The following is a 22,017-nucleotide window of genomic DNA, read 5'->3' as shown; positions in this document are numbered from 1 at the left end:
TTCCACGGAATCTGTTGGATGACATGTGACATAAGTCGTGGCATGGCAGCCTGTTTTTATAGTCTCTTTGTTTCGGAAACAATACACGTACTTTCTAGCCAGAGATCTTCGTTCTCCAGTAGGGAATCTAAATCTTGCATACTGTAACCGAAACTTCAGAGTTCGTTTAGAAGTTTCCTCTTCCTCTAAGTGGATTCCACGTAAAATATGTTGATAATCCTTTAACTTGTCTTCCTCAATGTATTGCTGTAGGTGAATCTCGAAGTAACCAAAATAATGAACATTTCGATCATTCACTAACTCAAAGTGTTGAACAAGGTCTGACCACTGAAACAATTTCTGACGAATCAGTTCTCTTATACCATTCAGGTACCAGTGGTTAAAGATCTGGTGACGTAACGGATGCAATTGTTCTTTACGTTTGACTTGTATTTTCACCAGCTCTCGGTAAATGCGTTCTCTCAACTCCACAGGCAAAGCACGAATGTTCTCTAGCAAAGTATCCATGAATAGGTCATACTAAATCCTCTTTGGTCTGACACAAGAAATGTACTCTTTGCACAAACATGGTTTCACTTCAGTGTCGAATTTAAATCGTTGAGTCACTAATCTACACATGACAATTCGTTCAGAAGTTTCCTCTTTCACTAAGTTGACATTGTGTTCAAGATGTTGGTAATTCGTTAACTCTTCCTCTGGAATTCGATGCAGTACGTTTACAATGTAGTAACTACAATCGTCCATACCAAACCAATCCTTTTTATAACCAGGAGGTCGTTCATCAATGTCTGTCCGATGGAACACTTTCAATTGAATCAGTCCTTGTATAGCCTTCAGGTACCAGTGGTTCAAACACCGGTGACGTAACGGATGCAATTGTTCTTTACGTTTCACTTGTATTTTGACCAGCTCTCGGTAAATGCGTTCTCTCAACTCCACAGGCAAAGCACGAATGTTCTCTTGTAAAGTATCCATGAACAGATGATTATGGTAAGAAGTTACTTCAATGTCTCGGTCCCACTAAGGGTAAGTAATGACAATTCGGTGACCATCGAGCATGTTCTACGTAGGCCGAATCTTGCGGTTCCCAGTGGTGAAGTGTCACATCGCAACTGAAGCACCTGACTTTATCTCCTTCGCCCAAGTAGAAAAATCCGGCTCTGGCTAATTCTTCGGGGGTCGGTCCTCCCAGATACTTTGGCCATTTTCCTTTGAACGATTGAAGACGATTTTCAAAGTCGCAGTATTCCGACAAACGCACAGGAAACGAATATTCGTTTTTCACAGGTTCGTTTCGATGAGGGTTGAGTGACATGGGTAGGAGTTTGCTCAAGGCTGGATGACATCCGTAGGGGGGTAGACGTGAAGGTGAACATTCCCCTTTAAAACGAAACCCAGTAAAATGTCCAAGAGGACGAGCGGCATCACTTTCGCATCCGACAGGTTTGACACGCACAGCATCACTTTCCATGACAGGGGTAGGGGTACTAAAGTTCCCATGATGCTTTACGGCATCGCTCAGGTCACAACGTACAGCATCGTATCCATCGCAAGGCTCACAATCGCACTCGTCTGCAAACTCCGTTACGCAATTACAATGGTAACCACATGGACAATCGCAGTCTCCTTCCGGACATTTTCCGTCGCAATGCCTGGGTCTTATCCATCCAGTATTAGTCACACTAGAGGAAGATACAACTTTTTTACAATCCCCAAACTGGAACGATGTCTCTTTCAAAGTATTCATCTTGTTTGCTCGGTCTTGGTAGTCCCAATGAACTATCGATCTTGCCTAGGGTTCCTTTTTATATACAGACCAATACCGACGTGACCGTACGGTAAGGTGAAATGATTGGGAAGTCGAACTCGCTTCTGGTACACGATTTGATAAACTTTTTCCAAAGGTCGACTGACGATGTGGTGAGTGGGTAAACGTACAATCTTGTTCGGTTGATAGGTGGTCACTTTAAAGTTTCCATCCTCTCCCGATTGCAAGGCTTCTTTCAATACCCCAAAGTTGACCACTCGACTGGTACGATAATTCAGAGTCAGTCCTTTCACTTTGCACGTCGTGTGCACTTCTCCTTGTTTGTCCCGGTATTCGTAGCCGTAATTTTTGGGACCGCCACTGACGAAACTTAGAATCTTGTCGTCGGGATGCTCGTCTGTCCAGGCTCCTAAACGGTCTCCTTCGATGTCAGGGTGCTGTTGAATCGGGTGATGGATGTAAATGCAACTGTCCGTGTCAAAGTACAGGACGCGTTCTTCTAACAGTTCTAAAGCTTCGTACAATTTTAAGCGAGCATGGGCTGTCACGTAAGCCGCAATGATGACATTTCCAAAAGGGTCGTCTTGTACAAAGTCCAGATCTTCTTCGTAATTGACCAAGATCAAATCCTCTCGAACGACGTCCACGTGTTTCATGTATTTGGTTTTGTCGTGAATCATCTGAAAGTAGCGGGAAGGTTCTGTCAAATATTCCGTCTTGGGTAAACACGGGCGTTGTGCCATTTTACCCCACAAGCAATTTAACATCACTTTGGCAAACGATCGCCTGCCTTCGTTTTTCTCGATGTGGTCTAAAGTGATGCCTTCTTGTTCGTAGTATTTCTCTTTGAATTGTATTTGGTCTTCGGGAGTGTGACACCAGGAAGGATAGCCGCTGGCTTCTTGCTTCAGTTTCAAAAAGGCATCCACGTAGTCTGCGAAAATGCCTTTCTGAGTGGGGTCACCCTTGTGGTATTGTTGTGTCTTGGGAAAGTGGCAAATTTCGTACACTTCTAACAGTTGGTATCCCATGTCCAAAGCTTTGAACAATTCTACGCTGACCCAGGTTCCCGTCAAGGCCCGTTCTTCCTGGCTGTGATGACAAGGCTGGTCTTGGTTGCACGTTTCGGCACAAGTACGGCACAAGGGAAACATCAGTTTGCCTTGACAATGGTGAGGTAAGACGGGATGGTATAGGTTCGTGGGAGGCAAAACTTTACACTTGATCAAGCCTTCGTATTGTCGAATGTTGACCAGGTCGATGTGTTCCGTCAACAATTGCGGGTGCCCTACGGGAAAGCGACAATATTTGCACACGTAGGGATACAGCGAACACACGTCCAAGTATTTGATTTCTTCTCCTTTCTCTTCGTCGGCTTGGTACAGCAAACAGGTGGCATTGGTCCTTCCTCCGTACAAACTATCCCTCGGGTTCAGCGAGTCCATGAACTGGTAACTTTCCACGAGGCGTTTAAACTCGGGATCGGTTTTCATACGGTGATCGTACTCGTGTTCCCACATTTCCACCACTTGGTATCCTTGCTGTTCTAACTTTAGGCGTCGCTGACAAGTGTCCTGGTACAAGTCTTCCATGGTTCGTTGCAAAAACTGATTTTTAGTGCCACGGTCAGGGTAACAAACAGGACATCCGTGAAATAAGCAACCGTTAAACTCGTACACGATCTTGGGGTTTTCTAAGTCCCAGCCATCGACCGAATACGTTCCGATGGTCTTTTCGCCCCCTCCGTTGCGGGCATGCTGAATCCACTTGTCTTCCTTGTCGCACAAGTAATGTAACCAACGTAGGGCTTTGACCGAGTATTGACGTTTGACAAAGTGGGTCGTTTGAGGGCTGATGACAGCCACGGTGTTTTCAGGCATGAATCGTTGTCGATACACTAGGGAACACGCTTTGGCAATGGTGCAAGCTTCTTTCAAAGGATCCACCCCTCCGTGTTCCATGAACAGTTCTCGAAATTTTCCACAGCAACGCCGTAAAATGTCCACGTCGGAACGACAATACTTTAGCATTTCTTCCTGAAAGTCGAAAGGGTCCGAGGCGTGAGCCTGGTACCAAGCGTAGAAAGCTTCTCGTTGTTCGGTACGCATGTTGTCGGGGTCGTAATAGTGAGCCTCAGGTAAATGGGGTAGAACGGCGTGTTGATTGGCTTCCGTATTGAAAAAGTGTGGAAAGTACCCTTTAGCCATTTCTGTCATTCCAAACGTTTTAGGCATTCGGCTCAAAGGCATGGCCAAATAGCTCATCGAATCTTTAAACTGCACTTGTCCCACTTGCATGAAAATGATTTTGGCTCCGTTCAAAGTGACTTTAGGACGTTCGGTGCCATGTTCCGTATAGTACCTCAAAAGAAACTGTCCATCGTATCCGGAGAAATTGTGAGCCATCACTGTGGCATGACGATGACAATCTCGGTAACGTTCGATGTCCTCTTGGCTCCACGTCTTGTCGACGGGGTCTAAGACCCATTGGGCAAAATCGGCTAACGTGTTCGGTCCTCGAAAGATTTTTTCACGCCCTCCAGGAATCTTGCTGCAGTGAGGGCAATGACTGAAGATAGGTTCTTGAATGCACTTCTCGCACGCTCGATGAGCCACGCAGAAATTAGGGATGTGAATGCCAGTCTCTTGCATGCATTCGAAATCGAAAAAGATGAAATTGCCTTTCTTCTTGTGACCGTCCTCTTTCTCTGGTGGGGGTTGGTATTTTTGCACGTAACATTGGTGTTCCAAGTCCACGATGTGGTGACAAATGTGACATTTTTTCTTTCCTCGACATACGTGTGCCTTGGCATTGTTGGTAAGTATGCCTTGTCCACACGTAGAGCACAATCTCAGGAGTTGACAAGCACATTTCTTCTGTGAACCTCGTGTTTTCAAATGTTGTTGGTAACAGGTAGGGCTGACAAACGTGCGCAGACAAGTTGAACAAGGCACTGGTTCTTCGCTCAGACAGGGTGGAGAGGCCAAACATCCTGGGCATTTCGATCCACAATGCTTGTGTTGCTCTCGATTGTTATAACCATAATCACATTTCTCACAATAATAACCGTATCCTAGGAATCCAGTGATACTGGTAATGGTATCGAAATGGTCATCGTGATGATAAACGTGAATGTATTTTCCGTCCTTAAAATCTTGCCCTCGAAACAACAAAGACCCGCGCACTTCTTGAGGGTGCACTTTCAAGGTGTATCGTGGAGCTAGGGCATCTTGCAATTTTTGCATCTCAGGTATGCCACAGGGTGTGTCTTTGGACATGCCAGCTTGTCGTAACAGGAGTTCTGCTTCACTTCGTTGTTTGGCTCGATCGGATCGTTGAATAGTTTTCCAGGTTCTTTTCCATTCTACCGTGTCGTTCTTGTTGGCATAGGTTCGTCCCACCACGATGGCACGGGCTAAACACATCTGGTCATGAGGATTGTGAATTTGGACAAGGCTACGCTTAATGCTGCGAAGGTCATTCACCAATAACATCTTTTTGCGTCCGGTTCCTTGAGGAGGAGAGACGTGGGTCATGTCCAATGTGGCTTTTCCATCGGTGATGTCAAACTGGTCATTAGATTGTTGCACGTGTTGAATCTTGTCCATGACTTTGGAAGCGGTCAATTCTGCAGGGGTGCTAAACTCGATCCAAACAGGGGATTTCAAACCGTCGTGTTGTATGGAAAGTCTCAAGCGATCGTCTTCTTTGGGTTGACATTGTCGCTTGAGTGCAGTGAGCAGAGAATCCCACACTCCGGTGATGAACCCTTCTGCTTTCTCTAACGGTACTTCGGACTTGAAATCTTTAAACTTCACCGTGTATTTGTAAGCCGTGGTTCTAAATTTTCTAGAGGAGCGCTTTTCCGTCTCTCGAATGGAATAGTATTTTTCAGGGTTGACTAAGGGTGGTGAACTTGGTTTAGAGGGTTCTGATTCTGGTTCACTCATGTCCTCTTCAAAATCACTGGCATGAATTTGTGCCAAGATTTCAGCCCTGGTACGAGGCGATAGATCACGTTTCTGCCTCTTACTTTCTTTTTCTTCTTTCTTCTCGAATGAATGGGATCGTTTCATCTTGAAAGCAAAAAGTCAAATGACTCAAGTTGAAACACCATGAGCTACTTTATAGTCATAGCAGACCAGCGTATATAAAAGGGTGTGTGTCTTGTCCTTTCACTATTCATTTCACTCTCAAGCCGAGCACAACGATGGAAGAGACTAACCAGATGGAACGTTTCGTCAGAGCTTTGCGAGGGGTCATTAGAAAATTCTCTTCAGACCAGCCTACGGACTACTCTCCTTCCTTTCGAGATAAAAGTCAAGATACTTGCTATATCTGTCAGAAGAAAGGGCATTGGTCTTCAGAGTGTCCAGACCGTCAAAAAACAGGAGCTAAAAAAGACAAAAGTCAAGATACCTGTTATTATTGTAAAGAAAAAGGACATTGGTCTCCAGATTGCCCAAAAAAGAAACAAGAGGAGTCAGAAGAAAAGAAGGATTCTTCAGAAGAAGAGAGGGATTCTTCAGAGGAAGAAAGCAGACAGGTGAAGAAAAAGAAACAGGAGAAGAAAAGAAGAAGGGAAGAAAGTGAGGAGGAAGAAGAGGAAAAGAGTGTGACGGTGAAGAAATTCAAAAAACAGAGAGACTAAACAAGGAGAAAGAAGAAGTCAATGAACTTTTTATTAAAGTGTTGTGTTGTGAATTGTGAATTGGATTGTAAAAAATGGAGAAAAGAATAAATGAATGATATAAGGTAAGAGTCTTTGAGTTATGATTTTAAAATAAGAAGCTACACTCACGCACTCATACACAGACACGTACTATAAGGGTAAAATGGGTGGGTTATTTTTTTTTGAGTTATTGGCAAATTGAAATTGTATTTCTTTTCGAGATATGTGGGTGGCCCTGAAAAGGGCCTTTTTTACGATGTAGGGGTGAGTTTAAGCAATCAACTTTAACTGTCTTATGCCTTTGCCACGGCCAAGGCCTACTTCTGGACTGCGTAATGTTGATGATGATGATAATGATTGGGTTGAAATCACTAAGGGTGGTACGGTAGGCTTAGTCACAGGGTTGACGTGTTTAGCTCGGGAAGGTCGTATTCTCTTCGGTCGTGATAAAGAAGTCTGATACATTTGTTTCAGACTTCTTAACTCCGCTAAAATATCCAACAGTACCGTGACCGTTTGATTTTCACCCTCTTGTTTCTTTGCTGCTACTTCTTCTTGCTGTTGTTTTTTTCTTACCTCTTCTTCTTGTTGCTGTTGCTGTAAGAGAAAAGCCTGTTCCGCTTCCTTTTGTCGTTGCATAAATTTCTCCAATTCTTCTTTCTGTCTCTGTCTAAAATTCTCCACTTGCGGTAATGAAGAAGGTAACGAAGGTTCCGGAACAAATTCTTGCGAGGAGAGAAAATCGACAAAATCCCAATTCACCTCTTCTGAAAGTAAGTCCGGGTTCCCTTGGGCGGTCTCCGCTGCTGGTGCACCCCATTGGATCGTTTTCTGAGTTTCCGTCATGTTGAATCACTGTCGCATAGATTGACTGCACACAAGCGCTAACAGATCTATATTGACTACGTGACGTCACAGACTGCTCTCTTCGGATTGGATGCGGGCTGACTGAATTCTGTAACGCGTGTTCGGATTGGTGAATGAACTCAATCCGTTTCAATCCTACCTGTCCCTATAAATAAGCGCAGTTCAGTGCATTGATTCACCTATTGTAGGAGCCTCAACATGTGGACCGACGTTGAATCTTCAACCCTTGTGTCAACGATGATGTTCAGGACGGACATACTCATGTATGTCCGATCCAAGTGGACCGTTGTCCACAGGACCAGCAGCAGCCTGTGGATAAGAAGAGTCTATATAGAGAGACAAGGTTGCCTCAAGAGGACTCTGATGTATGGCCCTGCTGTAAGACGAAGTTTGAGGACAAGAAGATGTCGCAAATGCCCTTTATGTTAAGGGCATATTAACATAAACCAAAGGCCCTTTTCAGGGCCAGCCATATTTCTCGAAAAGAGATAGTCTTTGAATTGCCTACCCCTTTTTTATTTTTTTAAAATTTAAAAAAAAAATCCCATGTTAATTTCCTTTGTCGCTATATGTTCCCACGATTTTTCTCCATGTTCAAATCCCCTTGTCGCTCAACAGTCCCACGATTTTTCTCCATGTTAAATTTCCCTTGTCGCTATATGTTCCCACGATTTTTCTCCATGTTAAATTTCCCTTGTCGCTATATGTTCCCACGATTTTTCTCCATGTTAAATTTCCATTGTCGCTATATGTTCCCAAGGGGTCCTGTAATGCTAATTTTCATTGTCGCTATCCTATCCCACATAACTACTTTAATACAACTGAGTCGTAACAGTTTGTCTTTATTGGGAAAAAGGTATGGAGGAACATTTCAGAAGGCTAAAAATGTGCGTACGATGTCCTTTAGGAACAAGTGTCCTGCGTATGAAGAGTCCACTAAGACTGATTTCATCAGATACAAATAAACTAAATCATTCGCTTTAACATGAACCTGGTGGTCAAAAGTAATTATGCACTGCTGTCATTTGTATATATTGTATGGCATACTTCACTGATGAACAGATGCAATCTTATCACACAAGGTATAAAGTCTACTTGACTCTGTATGGTCGGCTTTATTACATTGTATGATTACGTGGGTACGCTTTCATGACACAATCTACAGGGCAGGTATTTTGTGGATATCTTACAAATAATCCATTTTGAATTGAAACTGATTCTTTTAGCGACTATTTTTGGGGTACACAAGAGTCAAATATGCAATGAAAAGTACGTGAACAGAAACAGCCTTTGGCCATGAATCCAAAGGCATGCAGAAGAAAACGTAACCTTTAAAAAAAAACAAATAGTACATGCAACTATCATACTAATACCCACAGTACTAAAATGAACCTGTTATTACTATAACAGTACCCACCCGTCGCCTTGTCTGCACGCACCAACCCCCATACACACTCGTCTAAGCACACATACACAATATGTTGACCCCGATCAATGAGCTTACGCTTCACAGTGTTCACAAAGATTCATTGTCCATACACGTATGTTGTCCGTTTAAGATTCGATTTTTGCGGTGGAACATGCCATATAGATGCCGTTTCGCTTGTTTTTGTGTTTGTTCGTTTTTTTAAATTTCTGACGATCCAAAAACTATCGGTTTAGCTGATAGTTTCATCAAATGTGTAAGGTTAAAATTATTCCGCAACCTTTAAAACAAGCTTTAGAACAAGAAAAATGCTTAAAAGTAACATAACTGAGTATTCACTCTCAGCACAGTTTTGTATTGGAACCAAGTGGTCATCCCAATAAAATGGATTCCCACATCTTCTGGTACATATTGAATGCTTTCATAAAACCAACTCGTGTCATTTTTTAGACACTTATTTGGATAATATAAGATTCTAGGTCATACGATAAGATTCGCTCTTTAGTATTAGAAATATGAAACTCTGGAGTGGTATTGGGAGTTCATCATTCGTAACTTCTCTGCCAATCCTACTGATCATACCTCTAGTTAGACTGGATTTCTGGGTACTTATTTAAAACATTATGTTGGTTCGTGTTGTAACTGTTTTACTGAGTGAATGTATTCAGCTCTGTAAGAAGATAAACAATAAATGGCATCCGGGATGGAAAAAAACGGACTCTCTTTTCTATTTGTATCCGTACAGTAGCTTTTCCACGAGTTAAAAGTGCCATGTTTCAATTATTATTTATGTTAACACACAAAATGTGTCGTTTACAGTATGTTTCTTTTTTAGATGCATTCACCATAACACCTACCCAATCCGAAAACACTGAACATAGATTTTGATTGTTACAAAAGCATGTTTATACTGTGCACAATCATGTTAGCACAAACTGATAAACGGAAAAAGAATGGATGATTTATATATGTGGGGATTTTTTGGTTGTTATATAAAGTAGATCATGCTCCTTGAATTGTTATTGTAGAAAAAAAACAATTCAGTATTGTCTATGACAGGTATAACTGTCAAGGTACATGGTTTTTAATCATTCTAATAACTGTCAGGCTACATGATTTTTAATCATCCCAATAACTGTCAGGTTACATGGTTTTTAATCATCCCAATAAATGTCAGGTTACATGGTTTTTAATCATTCCAATAACTGACAGGCTACGTGGCTTTCAGTTATTCCAATAACTGTCAGGTTACATGATTTTTAATCAACCCAATAACTGTCAGGTTACATGGCTTTTAATCATCCAAATAATTGTCAGGTTACATGCTTTTACTCATTCCAATAAGTGTCAGGTTACATGTTTTTTAATCATTCCAATAAATGTCAGGTTATATGGTTTTTAATCATCCCAATATCTGTAAGGCTAAATGGTTTTTAATCATTCCAATAAGCGTCAGGTTACATGGGTTTGAATCATCCCAATAACTGTTTGGCTACATGGTTTTTAATCATTTCAATAACTGTCAGGCTACGTGGCTTTCAACCATCCCAATAACTGTCAGGTTCAGGTTACATGCTTTTAATCATTCCAATAAGTGTCAGGTTACATGGTTTTTAATCATTCAAATAAATGTTGGTTTTTAATCATTCAAATAAATTTCAGGTTATATTGTTTTTAATCATCACAATATCTGTCAGGCTAAATGGTTTTTAATCATTCCAATAAGTGTCAGGTAACATGGTTTTTAATTATCCCAATAACTGTCAGGTTACATGACTTTTAATGATTCCAATAAGTGTCGGGTTACATGGTTTTCAATCATCCCAATAAGTGTCAGGTTACATGGTTTTTAATGATCCCAATAACCGTCATAATACATGGTTTTTAATCATCCCAATAACTGTCAGAATACATGGTTTTTAATGATCCCAATAACTGTCAGGTTGCATGGTTTTTAAGCATCCCAATAACTGTCAGAATAAATGGTTTTTAATCATTCTAATAACTGTCAGGTTACATGGTTTTGAATCATCCCAATAACTGTCTGGCTACATGGTTTTTAATCATTTCAATAACTGTCAGGCTACGTGGCTTTCAGCCATTCCAATAACTGTCAGGCTACATGATTTTTAATCAACCCAATAACTGTCAGGTTACATGCTTTTAATCATTCTAATAAGTGTCAGGTTACATGGTTTTTAATGATCCCAATAAATGTCAGGTTACATGGTTTTTAATCATTCCAATAAGTGTCAGATTACATGGTTTTAATCATCCCAATAAGTGTCAGATTACATGGTTTTTAATGATCCCAATAAGTGTCAGGTTACATGGTTTTTAATGATCCCAATAACTGTCAGAATACATGTATTTTAATCATTCTAATAACTGTCAGGTTACATGGTTTTTAATCATCTCAATAACTGGCAGTTTACATGATTTTTAATTGTCCCAATAAGTGTCAGGTTACATGGGTTTTAATGATCCCAATAAATGTCAGGTTACATGGTTTTTAATCATTCCAATAACTGTCAGGTTACGTGGTTTTTAATCATTCCAATAACTGAGCTACAGTTAGGATAACATTCACAATGCTCTGACCGTTCCGGTGGCCTAGTGGTTAGAGCGTCCGCCTCGTAAGCCGGAGGTCGTGGGTTCGAACCCCAGTCGAGTCATACCAAAGACACACAAAAATGGTACTAACAGCTGCCTCGCTAGGCACTCAGCATTAAGAGGTTAGTGTTAGGACTGGTCGGCCTGGTGTCAGGATAATGTGACTGGGTGGGACACCATGCTAAATGTCTGCGGCATGATGCCCCAGTGCTAGACATCACTATAAACTGCCACACTGCAGATATCGTAGCGATATGACTGAAAAATTGTTAAAGCTACGTTAAAAATCCAAATCACACACACACGCGTGGTTTTTAATCATCCCAATAACTGTCAGGTTAAATGATTTTTAATCATCCCAATAACTGTCAGGTTATGTGGTTTTTAATCATTCCAATAACTGTCAGGCTACATGATTTTTAATCATCCCAATAACTGTCAAGTTACATGGTTTTTAATCATCCCAATAACGGTCAGGTTACATGGATTTTAATCATCCCAATAAGTGACAGATTACATGTTTTTAGTCATCTCAATAACTGCCAGAATATATGATTTTAATCATCCCAATAAATATCAGGTTACATGATTTTAATCATTACAATAACTGTCAGGTTACATGGTTTTTAATCATCCCAATAACTGTCAGTTTACATGATTTTTAACCACTCCAATAAGTGTCAGATTACATGGTTTTTAATGATCCCAATAACTGTCAGGTTACATAGTTTTTAATGATCCCAATAAGTGTCAGGTTACATGGTTTTTAATGATCCCAATAAGTGTCAGGTTACATGGTTTTTAATGATCCCACTAACTGTCAGGTTACATGGCTTTTAATCATCTCAATAACTGTCAGTTTACATGATTTTTAATCATCCCAATAAGTGTCAGGTTACATGGTTTTTAATCATCCCATTAAGTGTCAGGTTACATGGTTTTTAATAATCCCATTAAGTGTCAGGTTACATGGTTTTTAATCATCCCAATAAGTGTCAGTTTACATGCTTTTTAATCATCCCAATAAGTGTCAGGTTACATGGTTTTTAATGATCCCAATAAGTGTCAGGTTACATGGTTTTTAATCATCCCAATAAGTGTCAGTTTACATGCTTTTTAATCATCCCAATAAGTGTCAGGTTACATGGTTTTTAATGATCCCAATAACTGTCAGGTTACATGGTTTTTAATGATCCCAATAAGTGTCAGGTTACATGGTTTTTAATGATCCCAATAAGTGTCAGGTTACATGGTTTTTAATCATCCCAATAAGTGTCAGGTTACATGGTTTTTAATAATCCCAATAAGTGTCAGGTTACATGGTTTTTAATCATCCTAATAAGTGTCAGGTTACATGGTTTTTAATGATCCCAATAAGTGTCAGGTTACATGGTTTTTAATAATCCCAATAAGTGTCAGGGTATATGGTTTTTAATCATCCCAATAAGTGTCAGGTTGCATGGTTTTTAGTCATCTTAATAAGTATCAGGTTACATGGTTTTTAAACATCCCATTAAGTGTCAGGTTACATGGTTTTTAATCATCCCAATAAGTGTCAGTTTACATGCTTTTTAATCATCCCAATAAGTGTCAGTTTACATGGTTTTTGATCATCCTAATAAGTGTCAGGTTACATGGTTTTTAATGATCCCAATAAGTGTCAGGTTACATGGTTTTTAATAATCCCAATAAGTGTCAGGGTATATGGTTTTTAATCATCCCAATAAGTGTCAGGTTGCATGGTTTTTAATCATCTTAATAAGTATCAGGTTACATGGTTTTTAAACATCCCATTAAGTGTCAGGTTACATGGTTTTTAATCATCCCAATAAGTGTCAGTTTACATGCTTTTTAATCATCCCAATAAGTGTCAGGTTACATGGTTTTTAATCATCCCAATAAGTGTCAGTTTACATGCTTTTTAATCATCCCAATAAGTGTCAGGTTACATGGTTTTTAATCATCCCAATAACTGTCAGGTTACATGGTTTTTAATGATCCCAATAAGTGTCAGGTTACATGGTTTTTAATAATCCCAATAAGTGTCAGGGTATATGGTTTTTAATCATCCTAATAAGTGTCAGGTTACATGGCTTTTAATCATCCTAATAAGTGTACCCTATATATCTAAGGTATTGATATGCTATATGTGAACAAAATTCTAAAGTTAGCTCGAAGTGCGATACACAAGAAACTGAGAAAAGAAATAATTCTGTTTTGCCTCTGGCATCCAAAGGAAAAATAAAATTATTCCTGTTTCATTTTCATGCATTAAGTATTAGTATGATTCTGTTGATTGACAGAGATTTGAAAACAAAGTGTTACGTATATTTAATTTGTATCGTTTGTTAGTTGTTTATTTTATATAATTTTTATTTTATTATATGCTATTGTAATGTGGCATTGTTTGTTGGACTTGACCTTGTCCAAAATGTATTTTTTTTTTTACTGGACCTGAATTGTTGATTTTGTTTCTGTTAACAACTAATATTTGAGAAAATATTCTCTGTGTTTATGGGTTTAATATTTAGTATCATTATTAATAGAAGTAACAATGTTTATTTGGGTCTGGGTATAGGATATTGGGATTCCCCTATCGTACCTGACATATGCGAGCTTATATATTATAATTTTAGTAACAGATTTTATAATTATAACTAAAATTTATTTTGTAAACATTAAACATTTTCTAGAAGGTTATTGTCCATTAGGTAATAGTTCTCGTTTTTTGATAATGCTAACTGTGATCTGAGGTCAGTTAAATTACGATACAATCTCGTCACTGGAAAAATTATTAAATTCATGCTTTAACATCCGAGCAGAATCAAGTTATTGCTTTGAGCAGTATTTGATTTGGAATTATTCACATTATTTCTTCTCTGGAAATACAAAAGTACTCTGATAACATTCGTTGAAATACAAACTTGAAATTATACTAAAGTTTCAAATAAGGATTTCTTTTTGGATTGTATTTATGTGAACCAATAAAAGAATGTTAGTACATCAACATGTTACGAGCCATCACAGGCACATCAACACTTTCAGCGTTGGAATTAGTTTGGAATGCCACTAAAGTTTACTCAGAACTTTTATTATTATGACTTGTGTCTGTAATTCTAGGATTATTTTGTGATTTAATTCGCAACACCGTAAGTTCTTTTTTTAAATTTTCACTTTGTTTTCTAGGGAAATAAAATCATTTTTTGAATTTTTACAAAGCTTATTGCTTTTCAATCTCTTTTGTTACTTATTTTAAGACCATAGATTTGTAACAAAATGCTAACCATAATACTTTCAATTTGGCAAAAGGTATGTCATAGTGCTCCCCGAGATGCATCCATTCCTCAGGTTTCTTCAGTGACCAAAAACGAACAGTTTGCGCAGTGTAGGTTATCAAAAGTAACTTGCATGAATTATTGTCATGTTTTATTTTCAAGATGAAGGATTAAACATTATATTTCATACCCTATTAAAGAAAAGCGATTACAAAATTGAACTAAAAAATGGAAGGTTTAAAAAAAATCACAAATTATGAAAGTAGGTCCAAGCGATTAAGTTGTCCTTGTCGAGTTCTCAAACTGTAAGCAAACAGTGGACTTCCTTAATGAAGTGCAGTTAACACTAAAACATTGAACACCATATGCTACATATAATGCGTACCCTAATGCGTACCCTAATTATGGTGCAGTTGTATTCCTTCTGCAGAGTCAGCATATTATAATTTATTAGCATTCTGTTCAAACTTGACACGGTTATACAGTCTCTTACAATATGCGTATCACGTTTTAAAACACAGCATGTTAAAACTACATTCTAGGATTAAGTAAACAGGAAAACTAATGTAGACAGCATAAATACGAAGATGTCTTAGCACCCGCAGGGTCAGGAATTTTTAAAAGCTAAATTTTCAATATTTTTTCCAGCTCGTTGAAATTGAGTTGCATTTTCAGTCTGCCAAAATTATAGTAACTATCAGGTTAAGAGTATATAACTACGTAAATGTATCACATCTAAACCTTTTTATCAAATCTCCAGTTTGTGTGTGTGTGTGTGTGTATCTATATTATATTTTATTACATGATTGACTTATACCAACAACTGAATTTAGACCTTCATGACTAATGTCTTTTTTGTAAACAACATATTACATAGCTAGCATTTTTCTATGAGTGTAGATTATATATTAAGATAATTATAGCTTGGAAGTAAACATGTATATGCGGTCTTTTGACCTTGGAAGTTTCCAGAAGGGAACTTGTTTATGAATTTGATGGGAAAATGACCTTTATCCTGGTTCTGTTCTTGTGTCTTAGTTTTTATTTATATATGGTAGAAGTAAAAATTCTTTCTTTCTGTCTTAACATCAGTCTTAGATAATTCAGTTTTAGTTGAGTTTCAGTTAATATTGAAGAGGATTTATTTAGTTAAATATTCATTGGAATTACAAAGTGCTCAATAATATTTTTCGGACTAAACCAGTAATCTCGATTTTGATTACTATTGATTCATTCAAGGACATTTTGGATTATATCACTTCGATACATCTAGACTGTTAGCACATCAACACTATTCTAGGCTGCTGAAACGCCAGTACATTCAAATCGGAATTCATTCGAAACCCTACTATAATCCATTTGGAACTCTAAATGTTTAGGACTTGTGATAGAACTTTTAGGGCTATTTGTGATGAATTTCACAATGCTGTAAGTTCTTTTGAAATTTTCACTTTGCATTTAAATTATATATAATTCATTGAAAATCTGTCTCTCAGCCCCTTCATACTTATTTATGTCCATATTATTACGCGGCTTTATTGTTAGAACAAAAGATGACTTCAGCAGATATTTAATTAAGAATGGAACTATTATAAATAGATCGATAGTTCAAATACAAAAGAAGAATTTTCACCAGGTTCTGTGCGATATGTGCCATTTTAGTCAAGCTATTCGGGGGTGTTTAACAACGGGAGTGAGGTGTTTCTTGGCCGAAACAATTCAAAGGTTACTACGTCATGACCCCAATTAATTGTTCTGTCAGTAAATTTGTCTCAGAAATCCACGAAAACTGGTACCACACGAACACTGATGCGTTCACAGTATACAGAACTGGACGCAGGAGCAATAATTTATGTTTATTAACGCAAAACTGTAATATTTATGTTTATTAAACGCAAAACTGTAATATTTAATCTTTGTTAAATTTATAAACCCTTTCCAGTGCTTTGTGTACATACAGACATTTTTTTGCTCTCTGTCACTAACATTTTCAGTACCTTGATACAAAGAACATAAATGTTGCATATTTTTTCCAGAATTTTATTTTTTTGTTGTATGAAATACAACTTCATTTGCAAAGAATTGTTGACACGAGTTATATGTTGAATTGCGGTTTACACTCAAAATTTAAAGCAGAATGGATCAATTATGTATAACAGTTTCTCAACATAGTTTTCAAGTTCATGACTTTTAAATGAATACACGTGACGTCAATCTTTACAAAACAAAATATGGTATTACATATTTTGATAGGGCACGAGACTAAAGATCCATTTGTCTTCAACGTGTACCTGAACTTTGGCAATAGAACAGTAATCTACCTCCTCCGTTAAATTTAATACGCATTTTATGTGCCAGACAATCCTATTTTTGATTGCCGGTGTCAAAGGACGCTTGTTCGCTCGACGCATTGTCATAGTCTTCTATTCATTGGTTTTGCCTTGGAATGAAATGCACACACATGAAGCTCTCTCTCCACAATCCTATCATATTAACACGAACCTCTTTGTAACACTCACAAAGGCGTGGGCTCCATAAAGCCATGTTTTATCCGCAAATAAAAAAAATGCGAAAAATATTTAGAAATTGGCGACCAGATACTATCTTTCCGACAGGTTCTTAAGTTAGACCACATTCATAGCTCTGTCAGGTCCCCCCGCCCCCCGCGCTCCTTATATGGCCAGTAATAATAGAAAAATTGGTCTCTAAGCTGGGCTTTAAGTTTCGCCACAAAACAAGGGCCTATACACCTGCGAAAAGGGAGTACATGTAAATCGTCTATTAGCGCAGTTGATGGAATGGCCAGATTTAATCCGAATCCATAATAGGAGCTTAATGCGATGATTACGTTTGATGTCTCGTGCTTAAAATCACGATAGACGGGAATGCAGTTTTATGAGCTTATTTTGATTGTCAAATAAATGAATGAATCAGTGGGTTTTTTCTCCAGGTCAATACACAAGTATAAGATAGATCCATGCACACGTATACAATGTGTATATGAAGAAAAAGAACATTATGTACACTGTTTGCTGTCAATTGCATGTGGATAAAAGAAATTTACTGACATTACCTATCAAATTTGTCGTTATAACGAAAAAGTAAAACTCCAGTAAGCGAAATATTTTGCATATAAATAGTATGCATTCACTCTGACAGGACATCATTATAGACAGCACGACCACCACCACCACCATCATCATCATCATCGTTACCACCGCTGTATTCATTATAATCATCATAAACGTCGTCATTATCATCGTCATCACGTTGTAAGCTTAAGTAAGATGATGGTATCATTTTCCGGCTGAGATGCGTCGTCAGAGTTAAGGTTTTATGTTCTTGTTTTATGGCGGGGGCGGGGTGGGAGTAATATACATTAATGTATGTACTCGGGTGATACACCAGGTTCCGCCGAACAAATTATTTATTTATTTATTTATTTATTATTATTATGATTATTATTATTATTATTATTATTATTATTATTATTATTTCAGATGGCACCTCTACGGGATCAGACAGTTCCTCGAATGCTGTTTCTCCCGCTATTAAAGCGTTAATCACGTGCAGCATAGCAGTCGGTGCTTTGTTAATATCTTTGATTGTTTCCAAGCTTGTTGACTATTGCTACGATAAGCAGACAATACAAGATGACTCCAGTGATATCAGTGAACACACACGAAATCTAATTCGTATCAGAATGTCGGTACTTCAACTCAAAAAGAAAGTCCAAACTAAGAAAAACAACAGAAGGAGTATATTTCAGAAATGGTTACATGGAGCCAGACATAAAGAACAGCAACGGAGAGACGAGGAGAGCCAGGCTCAACGTGTATCCGTCCCATCTATTGCTAGTGTTATCCAAAGTGAAATACCAACGCAACTTTCAGAGGCAGATCAAAATAAAACTAAAGTAAACAAAATCTTTCCAAGTGCAATGGATCAAACTCTGTCTAGCCTTCATAAACTAAACCGATCTCCAACGGTAGAATTTTCAGGGATAAATAGTACCTTAAGTGCGCCTCCACAAGAGAGAGCATCCCACTCACGTACAAATGGTGCTATGAAACTACTGCCATCGAAGGACAGTCCCCGAGGAGGAATAAAGTCAGTGCATTTCGAGGATGAAGTACCCAAAGCGGAAGTTCACATAATATCACCAACAAAATCTTCGAAATAGCAAACATTGTGGAAGGTTGTTTTGTATTTATACTTGTATGTCATCTAATATTTCCTACATATTGGAGTTCATGCGCATTGGTTAATTGAACATGCCTTTCTTCAGTTGAGCTTGGCAGCAAAGATATTTGCTGTGAACGTATTTCTTTCTTGTTGCTTTAATTGCTGTCACTGTAGATTATATTATTCGGATGATGGAATAAGGACTAATTTTAAACCTGACGCACAAGGATCTTTGAGACTAATTTATTTATTTATTTGGTTCAGTGCCAATTAACTCTTACGTATTACCAGATTTTCACGTGGATTAAAGTCGTTCTTGAATATATTTTTTTCGCCACGGGACTTTCCCGAACATGCAACGTAGTAGTTAAACCACCATCTGTCCGCTCGCCCGTCATCACTGTCCTCAAAATCGGGTCAAAGGTTGTTGAAATGACCATGCATACTGTTTGTATCTGTTACAGATGTAATCTCATTCAGCTAGACTCTCGCGTGACTTAAGTCTATGCTGGTCGTAGATCACTAGGATTCACAGAAATGTAAGGTATGGAAGAAGCTTTAAAATACGTCTTATTACGTTGCACATATGCTATAGGTTTTAGGGAAGGCTACATGACAGTTTAAAGTAATTGTCTAGGTGAAAGGTTTAGAGATTCGATTCTCGGGGGATACTTATTGCATCCAATGAAGAAAAATAACCCCATTAAAAATGTTTTTTAAAAAAAAATAGGTTTGTCGTAACATTATTTCTTAGCATTATGATGCACATATCCTGCAGTAAGCTTTCAGCTTAATCCGTCACAAATTACATAGTGTAGTAAAAAAAAATTTTTTCTCACGATGGTGTGGATTTCGAGTTCGTTATAATTATCGTATCGCATCTCAGTTAACACGTATTCGTAATTTGAAGGTATTGGTGTTAGTTCTATGAAATAGTAATGCCAATAACACACCTAAAGTTTACCCAGATACGCAAACCATATTTTTGCAACACACACACACACACAGTTAAATTCGAGCATCAATAAAACTACAGGAAAAACGCATTAAGTTAGGTTGTAAATTCATTTTAATTATCTTTATAAAGTAGAAACCTATTCTACGTAGTTATTTTTGTAAATTTATAAATCAACGTATTATAATTGTTTGAACAGACCGTATTAAAATAGTTCTGTTTTCTGCAGCCGATATCTAAAAGTGAATGTAGCTCGGTAAAATAGTCCAGACTGCTGGTTAATAAACTAAAAACGGATTATATACGTATATAATTATGATAGTGTGTGTGTGTGTGTGTGGTGGTGGTGGTGGTGGGGGGGGGAAGACTGTTGGTATGTTTTAAAATCCTTGACCCTATTAGCATCACTTGGAAAGTTCGTCCCTTTGACCACCACCCCAAACAAATATTAATGTGGACGCCCGTGGTAAAATGACAATTTTTGTGGAGCCAAAAAAAAATAAAAAAATATGTCTTAATTACTTAATTATCAGTGTTCTCTACGTATTGCTTCTTGTCTCAACTGTGTTGTGAGATACAGGTATAACATTTCCGGCGACGACCTCGTCAACTTTATTCTGTCTTACTATCTTTCTTCCTGCCTGTCCGCTTGTTCGTGTGTTCTTTTTTCCTGAAGTGAATTTAGCGCACAGTGCATTACAGAGAGACAGGATTTGATTGAGGGTAGTGGACGCTGTTATTTGTCAATGATTAAAATATACAACTGTGTTAACTTCGTCTCGCTCCCAGTGAGTAAGATTATTTGAAACATAAACGTGATTGTTATAGCCCAACGGGCATGTTTATCAATATATGTACTGATAATTGGTGTTGTATTGCTGACTGCTTTGTAGTGCGAAATGAGTAGGAATAAAAAAAAAAAGGCCTTCCTTGAGGTACAAAGCGTCTGTAAATGCAGAGAGCTGCAATAGCTAATTTGGCAGAGCGTAAGACTGGTAATCCAGTTGCCGTAGGTTTGATATCCGCCCAGACCAGCCTGTTTCAGGTAGCTCGGTATATCCTCGGTAGAGGCACATAAAAACCCATTTGCTAAGTTTGATGTAGTCAAATAGAGCGCTGAAAGTACCTTGAAAAAAGCTAACCAACCAACAACAAATGAATGCAGTATTTTTTTATTATTTTTTTTATATATAAAAAAATCACATTTATGATTCTTACCCCGAGACAAACGCTACGAACATGCCTCTTACATATTAGTAAAAAAATAATTTAAATCGGCGTTTCCTCAAGTATGACTCAAGTGTTGACATAATTACGAAATAATGCGCAATTGTGTTATATGCCGCTGAAAGGTTCCTTGATATAGAGATTGCTCTAAACTGACTAATTCAAAGCAACGTAGAGAGTGGAGCCAAGACACCGTATTCTAACTTGTTAGTTTCAGAAGTAACCCTAAACCGCCCGGTCCTCTCCCCTGCGCCAGTTATCCAATACAGTCAAGGTGTACTTTCACTTTGGCAAGGTTAGCAACACGTATACAGACGGAATGGATTAAACTAATACAGACAGAAGGTATTAAAGAGTCTTGCTTGACACTAATGTAGTGATTCATCCGAAGGTACATTATAAATACATTTCATCAGTGTAAAGCAAGTTATCCTTAAATTAAACTTGGTTTTTAAACTGATAGCGTCCATTTGAAAATCACAATAAACGGATTAAAAGAGAGAGAAGAAAAGAACTGTAGTATGCAAGCTCATCTTATGTATAAAAGGAAAAGTTTACACCATTTATTTTGAATCACCTGCTTTGAAATATATATATATATATATATAATATTCAAACTATGTCCATGAAAACTGCGTTATCTAATTAGTGGACTATCAAAAATGGCTGGCGTATGTGCCGTCCAGCAGCAGGGAGGGTGAACAGACCCATTTTGGAGCAAGAATTCTTTGAAAATAAAACTTCATACCAAAAAAATGAAAATACAAGGTCAACAACGTCAAACCGAAGCCTAGAACCGACCGAAATTTTCTCTAATTGGATTAGCTCATTTTGTTACTTTATCTTTGTCGTTCGTGTTTTCAAATTTGTATGTGTGTCTTGTTTACCCGTCCCACACTCATTTTTGGTCGCACCCTCCCTACTGTTGTCTTTTTATCCAAAGATTGTAGCAAGACCTATACGATATCGTGACTGAGGGTCATACCAATTTATCGTGATAAATCCGTGTGGAGTAGTTTGCACTTTTGA

At 38.1% G+C, this 22,017-nt stretch overlaps 1 protein-coding gene across 1 annotated transcript in view; it reads left to right on the top strand.

Moving 5' to 3' along the window:
• LOC149782882 (uncharacterized) overlaps positions 1 to 20,287 on the top strand; it is a 50,335-nt gene extending 30,048 nt beyond the window's left edge. Inside the window, exon 2 of the mRNA XM_089934942.1 lies at positions 18,122 to 20,287. Coding sequence (XP_089791068.1) covers positions 18,122 to 18,804 — 683 coding nt within the window. The 3' untranslated portion in view covers positions 18,805 to 20,287. The remainder of the gene's footprint in view (positions 1 to 18,121) is intronic.
• Positions 20,288 to 22,017: the final 1,730 nt, after the last annotated feature.

The sequence above is a fragment of the Sinohyriopsis cumingii genome, chromosome 15 (genome assembly GCF_028554795.1).
Source record: "Sinohyriopsis cumingii isolate HCF-2022 chromosome 15, ASM2855479v2, whole genome shotgun sequence".
Classification (NCBI taxonomy): domain Eukaryota; kingdom Metazoa; phylum Mollusca; class Bivalvia; order Unionida; family Unionidae; genus Sinohyriopsis; species Sinohyriopsis cumingii.
The sequence above is the reverse complement of the archived record's forward strand: the minus strand, read 5'-3'. Positions and strand labels throughout refer to the sequence as shown.